This window comes from Schistocerca nitens, chromosome 1 (genome assembly GCF_023898315.1).
Source record: "Schistocerca nitens isolate TAMUIC-IGC-003100 chromosome 1, iqSchNite1.1, whole genome shotgun sequence".
NCBI lineage: Eukaryota > Metazoa > Arthropoda > Insecta > Orthoptera > Acrididae > Schistocerca > Schistocerca nitens.
Window position 1 is genome coordinate 13557957 of NC_064614.1, and position 19839 is coordinate 13577795.

The following is a 19839-nucleotide window of genomic DNA, read 5'->3' on the forward strand; positions in this document are numbered from 1 at the left end:
GGGATATGTGAAAGTTCAAGCTACATTTTTTTCAGTGTTTACAATGAGCTTATTTTTTTCAAATCAGTCTGACAGTTGCATCAATGTCATATCTGCTGACGACTAAAGGTCTTTTTTATCTAGTCGTGTTATCAAAATGCTCATGCCATCCAGTTGGTTGACTGGCTGGTGTAGGGAAGGGGACCAAACAGCAAGGTCGACAGTCCCATCGGATTATGGAAGGATGGGGAAGGAAATTGGCAGTGCCCTTTTTTGAGGGATCATCCCAGCATTTGCCTGAAACAATTTAGGAAAATCACGAAAAAGCTGAATCAGGAAGGCTGGAGGCGGGTTTGAACTGTCATCCTCCCAAATGCGCCACCTCGTGTCATCCGCAAATGAAGTTTTCCCTTTGGCATGAACAGGTCATTCATATCAAACTTCCTGGCAGATTAAAACTGTGTGCCCGACCGAGACTCGAACTCGGGACCTTTGCCTCGGTCGGGCACACAGTTTTAATCTGCCAGGAAGTTTCATATCAGCGCACACTCCACTGCAGAGTGAAAATCTCATTCAGGTCATTCATATCATCTAGACACAGAAAGAAGAAGACTGAACCTAATATGGGCCCTTATGGAACACGATCTTTGATAAACGTTTTCCCTGATTATTATGTTGTTGCTCTTTCAATGTTTCCATTTTGTATGTCATCTTTAAGAACAAATTTTTGTTGCTAGTTTGTGAGGCACGATTTGATCCATTTATTTGGAGTACCTCTAATACCTTAGCCTACATTCTATTTTGTGTTGTAGGGTAGCATGATCTATAACATCGTACGCTTTAGATAAGTCCAGAAATATTTCAATTGGTCTGTGGCTTTTAGGATTTCATTTATATACTCATACTGGTCGCCAGCTGTGGCTGTAGCTCTAGAGTTTCTTGTTTGTATGTCTACAAGATGCTAAACTTCATAAAAGTAAGCACCATAAAAGAAGAAAATCTATTCAAACATAACTGTGATTTTCACTCCCATGACACTAAGGAGCAGCATGATCTGCATATCAATATAGTGAGTACAAACATTTGTAGGGGAGGAGTGTATCATATTGGCATTACATTGTATAACGACATACCATTCTATCCGAAATAGATACAAAATTTACATAAATTTAGAGTGAAACTGAAAGAGTACTTGCTGACCATTGTCCTATTCTATTTCTGAGTTTCTGGAACACCAAGAAAACATTGTGTAATTGATCGTAAACTACTCTTAGTGGTTCAAATGGCTCTGAGCACTATGGGACTCAACTGCTGAGGTCATTAGTCCCCTAGAACTTAGAACTAGTTAAACCTAACTAACCTAAGGACATCACAAACATCCATGCCCGAGGCAGGATTCGAACCTGCGACCGTAGCGGTCTTGCGGTTACTCTTAGTCATTCTATTCTTTCAATTATCTGATTGTTTTCATAACTATGTTACCAATATTCAACATGCATTGAATTTTTTTTCTAAATCAAGGAATGTATAAGGTTGTATGTGCCGGTACTATATGAAATTTGGATTACCTATATCGTTTGAACAATCTATTTACTAAATCACATTGTACAGCAGGAATAACGAAATACAAATATAATCCACCCCCAGGTCGTCTTCAATCAGTTTTTCCATTCTTCTGCGAAAAATGGTTTCACCATTTTGCAATGACTTATCAAACTGATACCAGTATCGGTCGTTCGGGTATATTCATAGCTGTCAGCACCAGCCTGTTTGAGGGACAGTTATTATTTTCTTCTCTAATGTTTGATACATCAAGGTTAATTACTGCATCAATAATCTAAAAACTTTTCGCAGAGTCTAATGGTCGTTTAGCTTACTTCCTAAAGTCTGTTCTTATTTTAATGTTTGAAAAAAGTCTTCCTTCGAAGATACAGGGTGGCGCTCTCTATACTTAGTGAGCAAAGATCCATAGAAATGATTCTTAATTTTCGGTTTTTTATATTCATCTAACTTAAACTTCCCACAACGTCAGCAGTGATATGGAAAGATCCCTGGCAGGATGTGAGTGACTGGCCAGAATATTGTCAGTACTGGCTACAGACTTCTCAGGTAAAGCAATATATTTCAAAACATTTTGATGTGCTCGATATTGTTGCACTACTTGTCAACGTAGTTCGTACACGTGCTGCAATAATGAACATCTAGCCATATTGAGCAATAATTTTAAATTTATAGGAACCGTTTAAAAGTCGCACTGCTAGAGACGCCGAGCTTTGTTCCGCTCTTGCAACAATGCCATAATTGGAAATTGGCACCAAGCTGTTGTAAGATCCTGTGCGAAGGGAAGAGGAAAAAACTGATCGTCAGTTTTTAGGTTAAAGAATAATGAAATGCAAAAAGTAAGTCTCAACATTTGTAACTCAAAAGAAAAACAGTTTATTTCTTGCATCTTGTGCGCAGTTTGCAAGCAAGTATTTCTAACACAGAGTGACCGGCTTCGTGATCTACTATAACACTCCTGTACGAAGTATTATGCTTTCGCCAACAGGTTGAGTTTTTATGTAGTTTGAAAAACTTAATTTGTGAGGTGTGCCTTAGATTTCTGATCTCTGTAATCGTATTTCATCCTGTATATCTTGTGAACTTCCTGTAATAGACTCCAAGTCTCCTTTAAGATTTTTCATCCAGGTTGAATGAGTTTTAAAATAACATTATCAGACCTTCTGCTTGCTAAATCGAAATTTGTCATATGTCAGTAGGAAATATATACTCATTATCGGTGTCATTTTTATTTTATTGGTCCACTTTGAGCTGCTACGTACACAAGTTGTATATCAGATAGACGAACCGATCATATGGCAGATCATAGTACGCTACAAGTTTTATTTGGTTAATTCTAAACATTTAGTGGGTATACATTTTAAATAGTACAGATTTTTAAAAAAATTGAACGTCGATATCGAAATTTCGTATCTTTGTACCATCAGAAGTGATTTAGGTACCGTACATTTTTAGAAATTTTCGCCACCCCGGTAAAGTGCTTCTTGTGTTGGGGCTGTAGGTTTCTTTACTTTATTGGTTTATTACTGTTTCTCAGATCTGTCTAAAGATAGTCGTTTGTAAACCGTCGTTTGGAAACGGTGTAAACCCAAAAATATTAAGTCTGGGCAGGCTGGTTATTTACGTGGAATCCACATTCATATTTATTCACCTTTAAACATTTTGTAACATATAATCAGCGTCATGTAATTAAAGTAACAGATACATTGTATACATCTATATGTACATATATTTGACAAGACAGATTGCTAGCATAATATTATATTTCATATTTTGTAATATGTACTCCTTTCACAAAATGTGCCATCAAAATTCAATATCATGTATTGCTTTGTCTCGAAATTCTTGAACTGTATAAATACTTTGCTTTTTATCCATTTTGCTACTTTTACTTTAAATTTATCCATGGGCATATCATGTGCACTTTGGGTAATTTGTTGAAACTTGTGGTTGCTAGATACTTAAACTGCAGTGAATTTTTGATCGTGTGGCAAACGGGATGTCAATTGCATGTCCATTTCTTGTATTATGTGAATGCATTGCCATCCTAAGGTCAGAGTTATTTAAATTTTCTTTAGCATATATCAGACAACTGTAAATATACAAGTCAGGGGCTGTCATTATATTTCATTCTTTAAAATTCTACCTGCATGCTGCATGAGTGTCTGGGTGATAGTCTTACAAGGCATCTGATTGCTTTTTTTTCCCATTTAAACACAGTCTTTGAAACTGGGCAGTTTCCTGATAGTATAATCCCATAAGCGAGATGAGAGTGGAAGAAGACAAAGTGTTCTACTAACAGAGCCTCTCTGTTTTTCATGTTTGGGTGCATTCAAATTAAATTTATTATTATGTATATGTAATAAATGTGCCTGAAACCAGCTGGTACATCTGTCCATTGGTATTGTTACATTATTCTGTGATTCATCCAAGTTGTTTCCCTGAGTAATTAGCATTGTATCGTCTGCATACAGTGGTGTGTCACAAGGTAATGAAGAAGGCAAATATTGTTTATGTAGACTGCAAAAAGAAGTGGTCCAGGTACGGAGCCCTGTGGTACTCCTGCCAAGGAATTGGATCTTTTTTCATTCATAGCCACTATTTGTTTTCTGTTGCATAAGTAAGATTGTAATAGTTGGAGAGCACTCTCCCCTATTCCGTAATACTGTAGCTTTCTTATAATAATATTGTGGGAGACAGTATTGAATGCTTTATTAACGTCCAACAGTCTCACACTAATTATGGATTTATTTTCAAAGGAGTCGTATACTTTAGTGACAATGCTCTATGCTGCCTTCACAGTTGAGAGACCAGTTCATACTGTGATGTGCAAGGTTGATGTTTAAGAAAGTTACAAATAGCCATGACAAGAGTTCTTTGTGACCTAGGGCGTAAATAATTTTTTTTCATAGGATTGAGTTTCACTAGAAGCTTATTGGATATTAAAGGAAGTAATGGAAACATGCGTAATATGTGTAGACCTATTTTGTATAAACATGTCTGAATAAGTTTTTTTTCCTTTAATCTTAATTGGTGATATCTGATGATGGTAACAGCAAAAATGGTGTAATAAATGGAACATGAACTGGTTTATTGATGTATGGAATACAGAATGCGGCAGCAAATTGCATATATCTCATTGATCAGAGTGTAAGTACTGTCATGTCATAAGTATGTATTACGTCTCCTCCCCTCTTTTTTTAAAAAAAAAGAAAGAAAGAAAGAACATTTTTAACTGCCATCTTTTACATTAGTAAAACTTCAAAAGTTGATGTAACTCTTGAAGATTCAGTCTATTTCACTTTTTAATAAGTCTGTTATATGTAGATTATGAAACGGTCCTGGAATCCTCACACATTTTCTCATTATTATCGCTCGAGACACTCATGCGAGCCATAACTGTTTAGCGATCTGTTAGGAGACAGTGATCTGATGGCTCACATCTCAGTTGTGAGCTACTTCTAATGAGTTGGAAATCTTCAGGAACATCAGTTCTGGTTTGAAGAATGCATCTGTTGGTCAAATACACTGAGCTTTCCATCGAATATTTTAAACACTAATGATATCGGGGCCTTTGCTAGTCTCAGAACTTCTTCTCCTTGTTAGTTTTTATTGCCAAACTGTATTCTAATTTTGTCATCTGCCTGTGGAGTATTTATAGATCTTGTAAGTTGATGTGCACAGGTCTTTTGCTGGTGTCTCAAATTTTTCAATTCTTGGTTAACTTTTTGCTTAAATAATGCCCATGGTTACATAATTCTACTGGAGACGGGGAAACAAGATTCCTTCTTACACCAAAACCATTTGGTTAGTGTGTTTCTTCACCTGGAAAAAGCGTACAACACCACTTGGAGGTACAGTACCTTCACCAACTACATGAATGGGTACTTCCTGGATGTCTGCCACTTATCCAGTCGTTCCTCAAGGACCATTGCTTTCAGTATCATGTTGATGATGCCTTGTTTGGAAATTTGGAAATGTGTGGTAATGTCTTATGGGACCAAACTACTTAGGTCATCGGGCCCTAAGCCTACACACTACTTAACATAACTTAAACTGACTTACACTATGGACAACATACACACCCACGCCCGAGTGAGAAGTCGAAACTCCGACAAGGGGAACCGCACGGACCGTGACAAGGCGCTTCAGACCATGCGGCTACCCCACGCGGCAATGCCTTGTCTGATTGCTCTGGTCAGGAGAATGAGTTCCCCCAAGGCAGTGTGCTCAGTGTCACATTGTTTGCAATTGTTATCAATGGCCAGTGGCATCTCCTCTACAGTCAGGAGCTCTGTTAGATGCTTTATGTTTATGGTTGACTTTGCAACATCCTACTCTTCCTTTGAACTTACAATGACAACAAGACTACAACAGCTGACAATCTGTAGGCAGGGAGCTTAATCCAATAAAAGTGGTTTTATGTTCTCACCAGTGAAGAGTATGTGTGTCAGTTTTAATCTTTCTCATTGAACTTTTAACCATCCAGAACTCACAAGGGGGACAGATGTTAGACGCTGTCCACCATGAAGTCATTTGGATGTCGACTGGGGCTTTTAGACCAGCCCAGTTCATAATCTGTATGCAGAGGTAGGTGAACTATCAGTCTGGATTTAGTGGCATGTTCTTCTGACTCTATAGGCCCTGTGTTGCCTCAGCCACTTGCATTTTCTGTGGCAGTCTACCCCAACTTTGAGCGGCTGTTCAGGAATTGGCCGCATGCGACCAAGCCATTCAGGATACGTGCTACTGACTGTCTGGAGAATCTAGATATATCATCCCTTTGAATAGTTAGCCAGGGATGGAACAGATTGCTGCCTTTGTGTCTTCAGGGGCCCAAAGTAATTTTAAGCTTAAAGCAGTACAAGAAAACTTGCAGTGCAGATTACACTTTTACAAATGTGCTTTCTTCAGTTTTAAGTGCATGCCACAGTTTTATCATTGTTTACAAAGACAGATTCCAGCAAGAGAATGCCCTCAGTTGTGCGGCTGTTTACCCTGATAGGGTTTTCAAACTTGGCTTTCCAGAATAACAGACAGATTATGATGTGGACTTACATGGCATTATGATGGCACTAGAGTGGATTTACAGGCATCTCAGTACAAGGTCTCTTGTCTGTTCTAATTCACTCAGCGCACTGCAAGCAGTCCACCAAATGTATTCAGTAGACCGTTTGATTCAGCTCATAATGTGATGCCTTACTGTGGCTCCAACACCGTGGCAAGGAGATTATCTTTTTCTGGGTACCTAGACTCACTGCATTGCACTGAAATGACATAGCTGACAAAGCAGCCAAAGAAGTGTTGTGCCCTCCCCTTGCAAACTGTCATCTCATTATCTGTCAGACAAATCATGCCTCATTGGGAACGTGATAGGTTGGATGTGACTGAAAACAAACTGTGGCCACTCAAATTGACCACACAGGCATGGTGGACTTCATGCTAGCCTCACCAACATAAGGCAGTACCACCCAACTGGCTGCGTGATGGACGTAGCCCTATAATACATGGTTTTTTCCTCCAGCAGAAGGCTCCACCACTATGTGAAGTTTGTGGTGTCCACCATCCTCACTGACAATGTCACCAGTGTTACACGGGCTCTGAAATTTTGTGAACTGTCGGCCCCCACCCCTAAAGTACTGTAGAGGGGAGGCAGATTTTAATGCAGTACAAACTACTTTGCATGTGGGGGGTGGCCTTTGTCGCCCCCTCCCCCACTTTCCAAGAGAGTGGTATGCTGACATTTGGTCAACGTGCTGCTACTAATGATGATGATGAGTGCTCTGCATCCAAAATCATGAACATTGTTATTTATTTTGCCTTTTTTTCAGTCTGTTCAATATCTGATTACATTTTTTTCACCTTTATCCATGAAAATAAAGACTGTGGATGTTACAGTATTCATAAATACAAAACTGTTATTAACACACCAAAAGGAGCATAATGTGAGCAGAATCTGAACATCCCTTTGTGACTTGAGTAAATAAATAACTTTTTCTGCTCTTTCATAAATCATAGAAACTGTGCATAACTTGTTGAACTTTAACTCTGTATAAGAAGGATGTGTAGTAAGGGTTGGCTGTTACAGAGGAAATCTTTCACTCTGCTTTAGAGTGCACATCGCTGAAACTTTTTGGTGGATGAAAACTGTGTCTACAATGAGATTTCCATCTGGCCCTTTGCCTTTTGTTCAGGTTTTAATCTTGAGACAGCACGCAGATTTAATGCACAAGAAGTTTCAGTGTAAGATAAATCTGCAGCAGAGTGAAAGAATTGTTTACAAGAAAGTATTTCATAAAATATGAAATTTGCAGAGAAATATCCAGACAATAGAACAGAAAGATCAGTTCGCCTATTGTTTTATATTACAGAATACTTACAAAGAATGGGATATTCACATTTAAGAATGCAAAACATCCTTAAAAAATCCCAGGTTCTTGTGTATTAAAAATTATTATTTGAACAATGAAAGGAATAGAGGTAAAAGCTCACCACATAGTTACGGCATTGAGTAGGCAGTAGGCACATAAACAAGACTGAAAATCTGAAGTGGGCATGGACACAAACCGACTGAATGCCCATCTCCAAACTATGGCTAAGAACAGAGTTCACCACCCAGTGACAAAAAGAAAGAAAGAAAGGAAGGTGGTTGCAACATAGCCTGTGCCATCTGGATCTCCCCACCTCAGTACCAGCTTCTCTGAACTAAATAGATGGGAATTACATCTTTTGATCTGCACACATCATCTCCTCAGCCTCCTTGTCCCACACCTGCCCCATGACTCCACACCTCCCACTTCCAACTCCTCTACCCTCACACTCTCCTGGATTCTTCTTCCTCTGTTTGTCTCCACCTCCAAATTGTTTCCCCTACAGTGTGCTTCAGTCATAGCTCCTCCTGCCTGCACCAGAGTGAACTCACCAGTGCCCCATTTCTATCCCATGCACTAACTGCCTATCCTTTCCAGTCGTCATCCATTGTTCCGACAAGACACAGATATTGCAAGTGTGCCTAATACAAAATTTCTGGGGGTCTGGCTACAGGATAATCTTAGATGGGAAACTCACATTGACAACATATTAAAGAAGTGAAGTACCGTGTGTTATTTAACGAGAGTGCTAGAAAACTGCTGTCATAAGGACTGTCTTATGACAGTTTACTATTCTAATATACGTTCTGTCCTAAAATATGAGATCACTTTCTGCAGTAACTCGCCATCCTGCCTAAAACTCTTCAGGATGCAAAAAAGAATAGTGAGAATCATGGCTGGAATAAAAAGAAACAAACCATGTAGACCATTATTTAAAAGGATGGGGATTCTTACCCTTCCATGTATTTTCCTATTTGAAAGTGCAATGTTTATAAAGAAATATACAATAACAAATCCTAGTATCCTCCCCAAAAATGAAAATGTTCATCATCATAATACAAGACAGAAAACTGACTTTCATATACTCCATACAAAAACCAGTTTGTGCCAAAAAGGAACATTACACAATGGAAAAATTATCTACAATAAATAGCCAAGAGAAATTAAAGTAAAGACTGATGTAAAAAATTTTAAAGCAGCATTAAAAGAATATCTGTTGACACATTGCTTTTATAGCATGGAAGAGTTCCTCCAAAATCCTCGAGAGTCTAAGTGATGATTATGCAAATACTGTAACCGTTAATACTGGCCTATAAATACATTCAGATGTAATTCTGAAGTTTCTAATGGGGTTCAAGTATAAGTTGTATACCGACTTGCCCAGTAAATGAAGTAAAATTCTGTGAATGTAATTCTCTAGTGTACATGTCAATTCATAGTGTAGAAGAGTTCCTCAAAAATCCTTAGAGCTTAAGTGAGGATCATGCAAATACTGAAATCGTTAATATTGGCTTATACATGTATTCGGTTGTAAACTTCAAGTTTCTAATGTGGTTTAATTATAACTTACACATTGACTTGCCCAGTATATGAAGTGCTGTAAAATTTTGTGAACATAATGTTCTAGTTTCTAAAGTGTTTTAATTGTAAGATATACTTTGACCTCTCCAATATCTGATGTGCTGTACTGTACTTGTAAGATTTACTGGACCAATAAATACAATACAATACAATACAAACCCTTTGTCCTCTCTGCCTCCTTCTCCCCATCACCCACTCGATCTGACAGGACTCATCATTCTTGTGCAGCAGCAGAGCCATTATAATCAGGACAATGTAGCTGTGCCCCCCAGCCCCCTCCCTTCTCTCTCTCTCTCTCTCTCTCTCTCTCTCTCTCTCTCTCTCTCTCTCACACACACACACACACACACACACACAAATAAACACAATCTTGTGTATCTGCCTGTTGACTGCTGAATACCTCCATCATATGGGTGTCATTGGGTGTCATCTTAATTCTAATCATTAGAATTTCCAATTACCTTAAAAATATAATTTGAATTTTCCATTTAATTTAATCTGTTATACTCAAGAATTAGAAAAACAGTAAATAATCCAGACTATTAATCACACTAATGAAGTTACTAAAATAAGTCACTTAATATGTATGAAATCAAGATGCATTTTATTGCATTATGAAAAAAGGATGATACTCTGTATTCCTTTAATGACCCATCAGGAGAGAGATCTTTAACAATATCTTAGTGGGTTTTGTTTTAAATGAAATTGTTCAGGTATGTAAAAAGAGCCAACAAATGTTGCTACTCACCATATAGTGGAGATGCTGAGTCACTATGTGATGAGTAGCAACTTTCCTTCTCATAATATTGTTACATTCCATCCTGGATTTTCCATTGTTTGAATCAACAAATGTTTTAGCAAAGAACAGCAGCTGAAGTGATTTGCACCTATATGTTACAGCTCTGAAAACAAATGACAGTCACCAATGTTTATCTGCTAATATTGATAGTTTACAGATGTTTACTGCACTGGGAGAGAGTCCCACACACTAACCTTTTGTAGTCTGTACACTTAGTGATTCAAGTATCCAAGCTCATTTGCTGGCCTGACCCACATACAACATCACCAGTTATCTGCCTCTTTTTTTATCACCCTTCCCCTCTTGTTTTTCCCCCTCTCCCTCCTCCTATACTAGGAGCGTCGTTCCGTCAAGGTATGCAGTAGACGCTCTGTAGAATTTTCAGTTACTGCTATTTTTATTGAGGCCTGCAGTAGACCTTTTGGTTCTTAACCGTGGCAAACTTTCTTCTTTATTCTTCCTACCCCAGTTGTGCTTCATCATAGGGTTATGGATGTATTTTTCTTTTTTGTGTTCATTACTCCAGGGCACATGATTTAGCTGTTACGAGTAGAGAGAGAGGGCAGAGAAAAATAGACATCCCATAGCTATATACGTTTTACATCTCATTGAGATAGATGTTTTAAGTATTGTTAGTTTATCTTAACAACTTTTGCTCACTTAGTTTTCTACATGTACATCTACTCTTGGTGAAAACTGTGAAGTGGTTAGTGAAGGGTCATTTTTACTGTCAATATGTTAAAATTTCTTCCTGTTCATGATTGACTGCTTCCACACCCATGTGTTACCTGTTATTTGCCGAATTTGTCTCCACAGTCTCTTTGAGATACGTACATAGGCAGCCTGTGAAAAAGTTCTAGTTTCTGCCCTAACAAAAAATGTGTAATAACTGAAATAACAGTTAGTTGCAAATATGTGCATCATATGACTGACTCTAGTTGTGACTCATTAACCTTGTAGTAAAAGATGACAGACTTCTAGGTATTGCGAAGTGCAGAATGTTGCATTTCTCTACACTGAGAATTAATTTACATTCTTCACATGTGTCAGATATTTTGTCAAGCTCTAACCATATATCATTGCATTGTCTTCCCAGATAGAATGCCTTCATAAGATAACTGCATCATTCGCAAAAACTATAACATTGTCACTAATACTATCAGCCTAGCCATTAATGTATAACACTAATAGCAATGGTCCTATTACATTCACCTGGAGCGTATCAGACATCACTTTATTGGCTGTAGATGAGTCTCGATCCAGGATAACATTTGGCATTCTGCCTGTTTAGAAATTTTAGATCTATTTGCAAACATTATTATGGACACCATAGGAGCATATTTTCTTTCAAAGGCGTGTATGTAGTAGTCAAAAGCTTTTTAAATGTCTGGAAACATTGATTCAACATGATTTCCTCTATCCACGAAAGTGAGGATATCATGTGTAAAGAGTATGAGTTAAGTTTCAAATGATCATTGTTTTTGGAATGTGTGCTACTTTCCATGGAGAATCTTATTTTGTTCAAACAGATCTTATTGAACTCACAATATATGATCATTCATACTGTAAGTGATGCATAGACCTGTGCAACAACCGTGCAGTTCCTATGATCGATGGTTCCTAATTTCACGAGGTGGATGGCTAGCCAGAAACAAAGTCCAGAGCATAGTGGAAGTCATTTTGAGCATGCACAAATAGTCCAGGGAGCAATCTGAATAGAAAAGTTTGAGCTTAGACAAGTTCAATCACTCTACTATCAGTGGGATATATTGAAGGATTTAGGGAATGGTAAGAAGTGCTGGGCTGTGGTGTTTACAGACACTGTTATGACCTTTCCTTCATATTGAGATTCAGGTAGGGCTGGGAATCCAAATAACTGCCAAATTCTAAAGTGGTGTTCATTATCATGATAAGGGTATCATATAATACCTGCTGGACCTCAGTGCCATTTGACATTATTTTAGTCAGCAGCATTGAAATGCAGTTCCTTTTGTTGATTCATTTGATTTAAAAAATCTTTTAAAACTGTAATGGCTGCTGTTGTAGAGAAGACTAATTTCGTGGGTAAAACCTGCTGCGTTGGTAGTAGCTGTCACTAGGATGTACCTATCAATATCTGAAGTGTTTCTCCCACACTGTCCATGTGGATCATGCACACTAAGTAGAAATGTGGGTGATACTCCATACAACTTTATGTACAAGGTATCCATCATTAATTGCTGCACATTTGCTCATCCCAAGGTCTAATTCTTCCTGTATTGGAAAGAAAGCTACCTTTGTGCCCTAACAGATATTGTCCTAAGTGAAGAGATGCATCAGACAGGGTGGAAGCTCACGTTTGAACATTTCTCTAAGGTTATCATCTGATTCTTTGGCAATGCAAACTTGTTGGAAGAGAGTAAGAGGACTGACGGCACTTTTTTCGTCTGCAATATTCAGTCCATGTGGAACTTAGGTTAGAGTAACTACCTTATTCTTTCATGTCCTTAGTTTCAAAGAATGGTGGATGTTCAGAGAACCCCGGTTACACGACTTGGCCTTGTGTCTATATGTTATCTGTATATTCCTGAACATAAGCCACTGAATATATCTATTTGTTCACAGGTTTGCTAGAGGTATAGTACATACAACCTCCATTGAGACAGGACACTACTCTTTATGCATTGACCACGAGGCTGCCTTCCACAACTCTTCATTGCTGTTATTAGGGCGTGTTTTATGGTTGTGTGTGATCAGATGCTCGACCAGAATTTTTCCATATGAGAAGTAATGAAGTAGTATTCAGTCATGAATTTGTGAAATTCCTGATGATCCATATTGTCTTTTAGGGTGACTGTGCCCTTGTAATACAGGTGTGCTCTCATAACATAGCTCAAACGACCTGCTGCATGGAATCAGGGAATTATTTCTTTCACACAATCAGTGGTGGGTTCCAATTCAATGTTGATTTAGCTTTAGTGATGTTCTTCATTAGGGCACACATGCAGAAGTACTGAATCTGTTGCACAGCTTTAGTACCACAGTACTATGCCGAGAAGTCCCATTTTAGAGAACAGCTCAGGCAGTGATGGAGGTGGTGGTGGTGACCCCTTTAGGTCTTCCAAGGATGCCACTTCGTCTAACCAGCCAACTCTCATGAAATAAACATTCCATTTACGGAGGTGGGAGGGACTAAGTGTGGTTAATAAATGTTAACTGGTGGCTGCAGATACCATTAAAAGTTTTTTAAAAAATATTAAAGTTATAATGCTGAAAGTTGAATTTTTGCAGTTTTTGATAATTTCATAAATTCGCCATTCCTTTTAAACTCTGCATCGTGGTAAGTATCTGGTGTTAAAAGGTGTTAAACTAGTGCATATTGTAGAAAATGTAATGCTCTACAACAAAGCATGCACACAATGGAAAGAATTCATAGGGAATAAAATTTAAAAAAAGTTACTTCCAACTTCCCGCAGCAAGGTCAAAAACGTGGATTCTACACTGCAGACATCTATATACAACATACCGTACTTAGTATCTGCCAACTGGACTAATTAGTACCTGCTAACCGAACTTTGTAGCCTTTCCCCAATGTAACTCATATGTACGAGGTCTGTTCAAAAAATTCTGGAATATTTGTAATTTCTCACCAGTGGTGTGTTGGAGCGAAATGCAGTTGGCATCCCTGCACAGGCCTGTGTTTAATGTGCAACTGCCAGAAGTTTCATTGTTGAATGTCTGTTAGTTATTGTTCAGTTCTGTACTGAGTAGGATGTTGTGTCACACAGTTCGTGAAGATCGAGATGGATGATTTAGAGGAGCGATGCGTCTGCATTAAATTTTGCATGAAACTCAAGAAAACCTTTACAGTGACACGCCAGATGATGCAGAAGGCCTATGGTGATGGGTGGTTAAGCCGTACTCAGTGTTGCAAATGGTTCACACAGTTTAAAAATGGCTGAACAGAAGTTAAAGATGGCCCTCGTTCAGAATACCCTTCGAAGTGTACACATGACGTTCATGTCAGGAATGTCAACAAAATTGTGCTTCCAATTGAACACTGACTGTTCGAAAGGTTGCAGAAGAATTTAACATTTCAGTTGGATCATGTCATGAAATCCTGACACAGCATCTTGGAATGCATTGTGTTACCACCAAGTTTGCCAAGACCAGAAAGATCTTTGCTTGCAATCTGTGAAGAGCTTTTGGATCGCACAAATGGGAATGACATGTTCCTTAGGAGAATCATAACTGGTGGTGAGATGTGGGCCTACAGTTATGGTGTTGTGAGACCAATGTTCAATCTTCACAGTGGGTCAGGAAAGGGTCTGCAGGACAAAAAAAGGTCATCAGGTCAGGTCAAATGACAAAGCCATGCTGATAGTTTTCTTTGACTATGAAAGACTAATTCATCATGACTTTGTGCCACAGGGACAAACTGTTAATCAGTGGTACTATCGGGATGTGTTGCAACACCTCCATGGAAATGTGAGAAGGAGATGACCTGAAATGTGGCAAGACAAATCCTGGCTCTTGCATTGCAGTAATGCACCCACACTTTCATACCTGTTGGTGCGAGACTATTGCACGAAAAATGAAATCACTGTGCTGCCTTTCCTCCATACTCTCCAGACATGGTCCGTGCACATTTATTTTTATTTCCAAAGTTGAAAACCCTGTTGAAAGGATCAATATTTGCAATAATAGATGAGATAAAAGGAAATTTGCAGACTGCACTTCATGCAATCCAGCAAGAGCCCTACCAAGACTGATGCTGGAAGGGGAAACGATATTGAGAGTGATGTATCAATTGGGGAGGAGAGTATTTCGAAGGAGACTGTGCACAGTCAGTAAAATGGTAGAAAAATGTTGTGGACGAAGTTCTGGAATTTTTTGAACAGACCTCGTACACTGCAAGCAACACAGGAAATCAAGGTGAAATTCAGAAAAGGAACTGAAATTCAGGAAGAGGAAATGAAAACTTTAAAATTCGTAGTTGGGTCAGATGAGCTTTTGAAGTGCATTGCTACAGGAAAATGCTGAAGATTAGATGAGTAGATGAAATAACTAATGATGTGGTATGGTGAGGAAAAAAAGAAGATTACAACAGAAATTGAATTGAAGAATGGTTTGACGGATTCTTAGGGCACAATCTGAGGCATTGAGGAGTTATCAATTTGGTAATTGAAGGAAATGTGGCTGGTAAAAGAAATTGTAGAGGGAGACCAAGGTTTGACTGCAATAAGTATAGTCAAGTGAATTTATATTGCAGTAGTAGCAGTAGCCTTCCCCATGAAAGATGGACCTCGCCGTTGGTGGGGAGGCTTGCGCGCCTCAGCGATACAGATGGCCGTACCATACGTGCAACCACAACGGAGGGGTATCTGTTGAGAGGCCAGACAAATGTGTGGTTCCTGAAGAGGGGCAGCAGCCCTTTCCGTGGTTGCAGGGGCAACAGTGTGGATGATTGACTGACCTGGCCTTGCAACATTAACCAAAACGGCCTTGCTGTGCTGGTACTGCAAACGGCTGAAAGCAAGGGGAAACTACGGCCGTAATTTTTCCCGAGGGCATGCGGCTTTACTGTATGGATAAATGATGATGCCGTCCTCTTGGGTAAAATATTCCGGAGGTAAAATAATCCCCCATTCGGATCTCCGGGCGGGGACTACACAAGAGGACGTTGTTATCAGGAAAAAGAAAACTGGCGTTCTACAGATCGGAGCGTGGAATGTCAGATCCCTTAACCGGGCAGGTACATTAGAAAATTGAAAAAGGGAAATGGATAGGTTAAAATTAGATATAGTGGGAATTAGTGAAGTTCGGTGGCAGGAGGAACAAGACTTTTGGTCCGGTGAATACAGGGTTATAAACACAAAATCAAATAGGGGTGATGCAGGAGAAGGTTTAATAATGAATAAAAAAATAGTAGTGCGGGTAAGCTACTAAAAACAGCATAGTGAACGCATTATTGTGGCCAAGATAGACACGAAGCCCACGTCTACTACAGTAGTACAAGTTTATATGCCAAATAGCTCTGCAGGTGATGAAGAAATTGAAGAAATGTATGATGAGATAAAAGAAATTATTCAGGTAGTGAAGGGAGACGAAAATTTAATAGTCATGGGGGACTGCAATTCAAGAGTAGGAAAAGGGAGCGAAGGAAACATAGGTGAATATGGATTCGGGCTAAGAAATGAAAGAGGCAGCCACCTGGTAGAGTTTTGCACAGAGCATAACTTAATCATAGCTAACACTTGGTTCAAGAATCATGAAAGAAGGTTGTATACATGGAAGAATTCTGGAGATACTAGAAGGTATCAGATGGATTATATGATGGTAAGACAGAGATTTAGGAACCAGGTTTTAAATTGTAAGACATTTCCAGGGGCAGATGTGGACTCTGACCACAATCTATTGGTTATGAACTGTAGATTAAAACTGAAGAAACTGCTAAAAGGTGGCAATTTAAGGAGATGGGACCTGGATAAACTGACTAAACCAGAGGTTGTTAAGAGTTTCAGGGAGAGCATAAGGGAACAATTGACAGAAATGGGGGAAAGAAGTACAGTAGAAGAAGAATGGGTAGCTCTGAGGGATGAAGTAGTGAAGCCAGCAGAGGATCAAGTAGGTAAAAAGACGAGGGCTAGTAGAACTCCGTGGGTAACAGAAGAAATATTGAACTTAATTGATGAAAGGAGAAAATATAAAAATGCAGTAAATGAAGCAGGCAAAAAGGAATACAAATGTCTCAAAAATGAGATAGACAGGAAGTGCAAAATGGCTAAGCAGGGATGGCTAGAGGATAAATGTAAGGATGTAGAGGCTTATCTCACTAGGGGTAAGATAGATATTGCCTATAGGAAAATTAAAGAGACCTTTGGAGAAAAGAGAACCACTTGTATGAATATCAAGAGCTCAGATGGAAACTCAGTTCTAAGCAAAGAAGGGAAAGCAGAAAGGTGGAAGGAGTATATATAGGGTCTATACAAGGGTGATGTACTTGAGGACAATATTATGGAAATGGAAGAGGATGCAGATGATGATGAAATGGGAGATATGATAGTGCGTGAAGAGTTCGACAGAGCACTGAAAGACCTGAGTCGAAACAAGGCCCCGGGAGTAGACAACATTCCATTAGAATTACTGACAGCCTTGGGAGAGCCAGTCATGACAAAACTCTACCATCTGGTGAGCAAGATGTATGAGACAGGCGAAATACCCTCAGATTTCAAGGAGAATATAATAATTCCAATCCCAAAGAAAGCAGGTGTTGACAGATGTGAAAATTACCGAACTATCAGTTTAATAAGTCACAGCTGCAAAATACTAACACAAATTCTTTACAGACGAATGGAAGAACTAGTAGAAGCCGACCTCGGGGAAGATCAGTTTGGATTCCGTAGAAATATTGGAACACGTGAGGCAATACTGACCTTAGGACTTATCTTAGAAGCTAGATTAAGGAAAGGCAAACCTACGTTTCTAGCATTTGTAGACTTAGAGAAAGCTTTTGACAATGTTGATTGGAATACTCTCTTTCAAATTCTAAAGGTGGCAGGGGTAAAATACAGGGAGCGAAAGGCTATTTACAATTTGTACAGAAACCAGATGGCAGTTATAAGAGTTGAGGGACGTGAAAGGGAAGCAGCGGTTTGGAAGGGAGTGAGACAGGGTTGTAGCCTCTCCCCGATGTTATTCAATCTGTATATTGAGCAAGCAGTAAAGGAAACAAAAGAAAAATTTGGAGTAGGTATTAAAATCCATGGAGAAGAAATAAAAACTTTGAGGTTTGTCGATGACATTGTAATTCTGTCAGAGACAGCAAAGTTGTCTTGTGACAGCCAGAGCGAGAGCACCAGCAGCAGCGAGTACTGTTTGTATAAAGCGTTTATTTTGCATTTTGTTTAGGACCTTCCACTAAGGAAGGGATTCTATTTGTGTTTATCTGCTCTGCATAGTAACTAACAGTTCTTGATAAAACTTTACGTAGTTTTCGTGTTAGATTTCTTAGTGTTTTCTTGATCGTTTAGAACAGAAAGCGCCCTAAAACCGTCTTTTGTTTGTTTCGCGGCCGTTAGCCACTAGTCACTTGAATCAGCAGTTGTCTTGTGACAGCCAGAGCGAGAGCACCAGCAGCAGCGAGTACTGTTTGTATAAAGCGTTTTTGTACTTATTTGCTGCGCTTAGCCTTTAAATAGTTTTTCTGGGAAAACCTAGCGTAGTTTTCGCGTCTCGTATTTCAGTGAGTGTTTCTTGATTATCAGAGTAGCTCATCAGAAGATTATTTTGTGAATTTGTCACCGTATAGAGTAGGGTAAACATAGTCATGTGTAGGGACTGTGGTTGTTGTGAGCGGACGCAAGGAGAATTGGCCACTCTTCGGGGGCAGGTGGAGGCTTTGTCTGTTAGGCTCATCGAGCTCGAGGCGCAGGCGTCGGCTCGTAGTGGCGTTGGGGCAACTGTGGTGAGACCTATGCCTACTTCGGTGGTCTTGGAATCACATGGAACCCCTGATGTCGCTGCGTCTTCCGGCAGTGAGCATCTTACCGGTCAGCCATCACTCCAGGGTGAATGGCGGACAGTGGTGGGCTCGCGCGTGCCTGGCCGAAAGGCGAAGGTGGGATCTGGCCGCGTGGCAGCTGCCTCACCCCTTTCCAACAGGTACGGGGTGCTTCCTAGTGGTGATGACATCGTTTCCGAGCCACCACAGGATGCCTCGCCTGTTGGGCCAGTGGCCGATTCTCCGGCAAGGTCGCGACAGTCACAGAGGGCGGGCCTATTAGTTATAGGGAGCTCCAACGTTAGGCGGGTTATGGAGCCCCTCAGGAAAATAGCGGGTAGGTCGGGGAAGAATGCCAGTGTGCACTCGGTGTGCTTGCCGGGGGGTCTCGTCCGTAATGTGGAGGAGGCCCTTCCGGCAGCTATTGAACGCACTGGGTGTGACCGGCTGCAGATAGTAGCACATGTCGGAACGAATGACGCCTGCCGCTTGGATTCTGAGGCCATCCTTGGTTCCTTCCGGCGGCTGGCTGATTTGGTGAAGACAACCAGCATCGCACGCGGAGTGCAAGCTGAGCTTAATATCTGCAGCATAGTGCCCAGAGTCGATCGCGGTCCTCTGGTTTGGAGCCGTGTGGAGGGTCTAAACCAGAGGCTCAGACGACTCTGCGACTATAATGGTTGCAAATTCATCGACCTCCGTTATTGGGTGGAGAACTGTAGGGCCCCCCTAGACAGGTCAGGCGTGCACTACACACCGGAAGCAGCTACTAGGGTAGCAGAGTACGTGTGGCGTGCACACGGGGGTTTTTTAGGTTAGAGGGACCCCCCCTTGGGCGAAACGATAAAATACCTGACGGCTTACCAGAGAGAACATTATCATCGTTGATAAAGAACGTCTGTCCTCAGAGACCAAAAACAGGAAAAGTTAACGTAATATTGGTAAACTGCAGGAGTATCCAGGGCAAGGTTCCTGAATTAGTATCTCTTATTGAAGGAAATAGTGCGCATATAGTATTAGGAACGGAAAGTTGGTTAAAACCGGAAGTGAACAGTAACGAAATCCTA

At 40.0% G+C, this 19839-nt stretch overlaps 1 protein-coding gene across 2 annotated transcripts in view; it reads left to right on the forward strand.

The window, feature by feature from the left end:
• The first annotated feature begins 2230 nt into the window (after nucleotides 1-2230).
• LOC126234422 (uncharacterized) overlaps nucleotides 2231-19839 on the forward strand; it is a 64200-nt gene continuing 46591 nt past the window's right edge. For both annotated transcript variants that reach the window (XM_049943125.1, XM_049943117.1), the window contains exon 1: nucleotides 2231-2378. Coding sequence is in view for 1 of the 2 variants with exons in the window: in XM_049943117.1 (XP_049799074.1) it covers nucleotides 2370-2378 (9 nt within the window). In the remaining variant the exon portion in view is untranslated. The remainder of the gene's footprint in view (nucleotides 2379-19839) is intronic.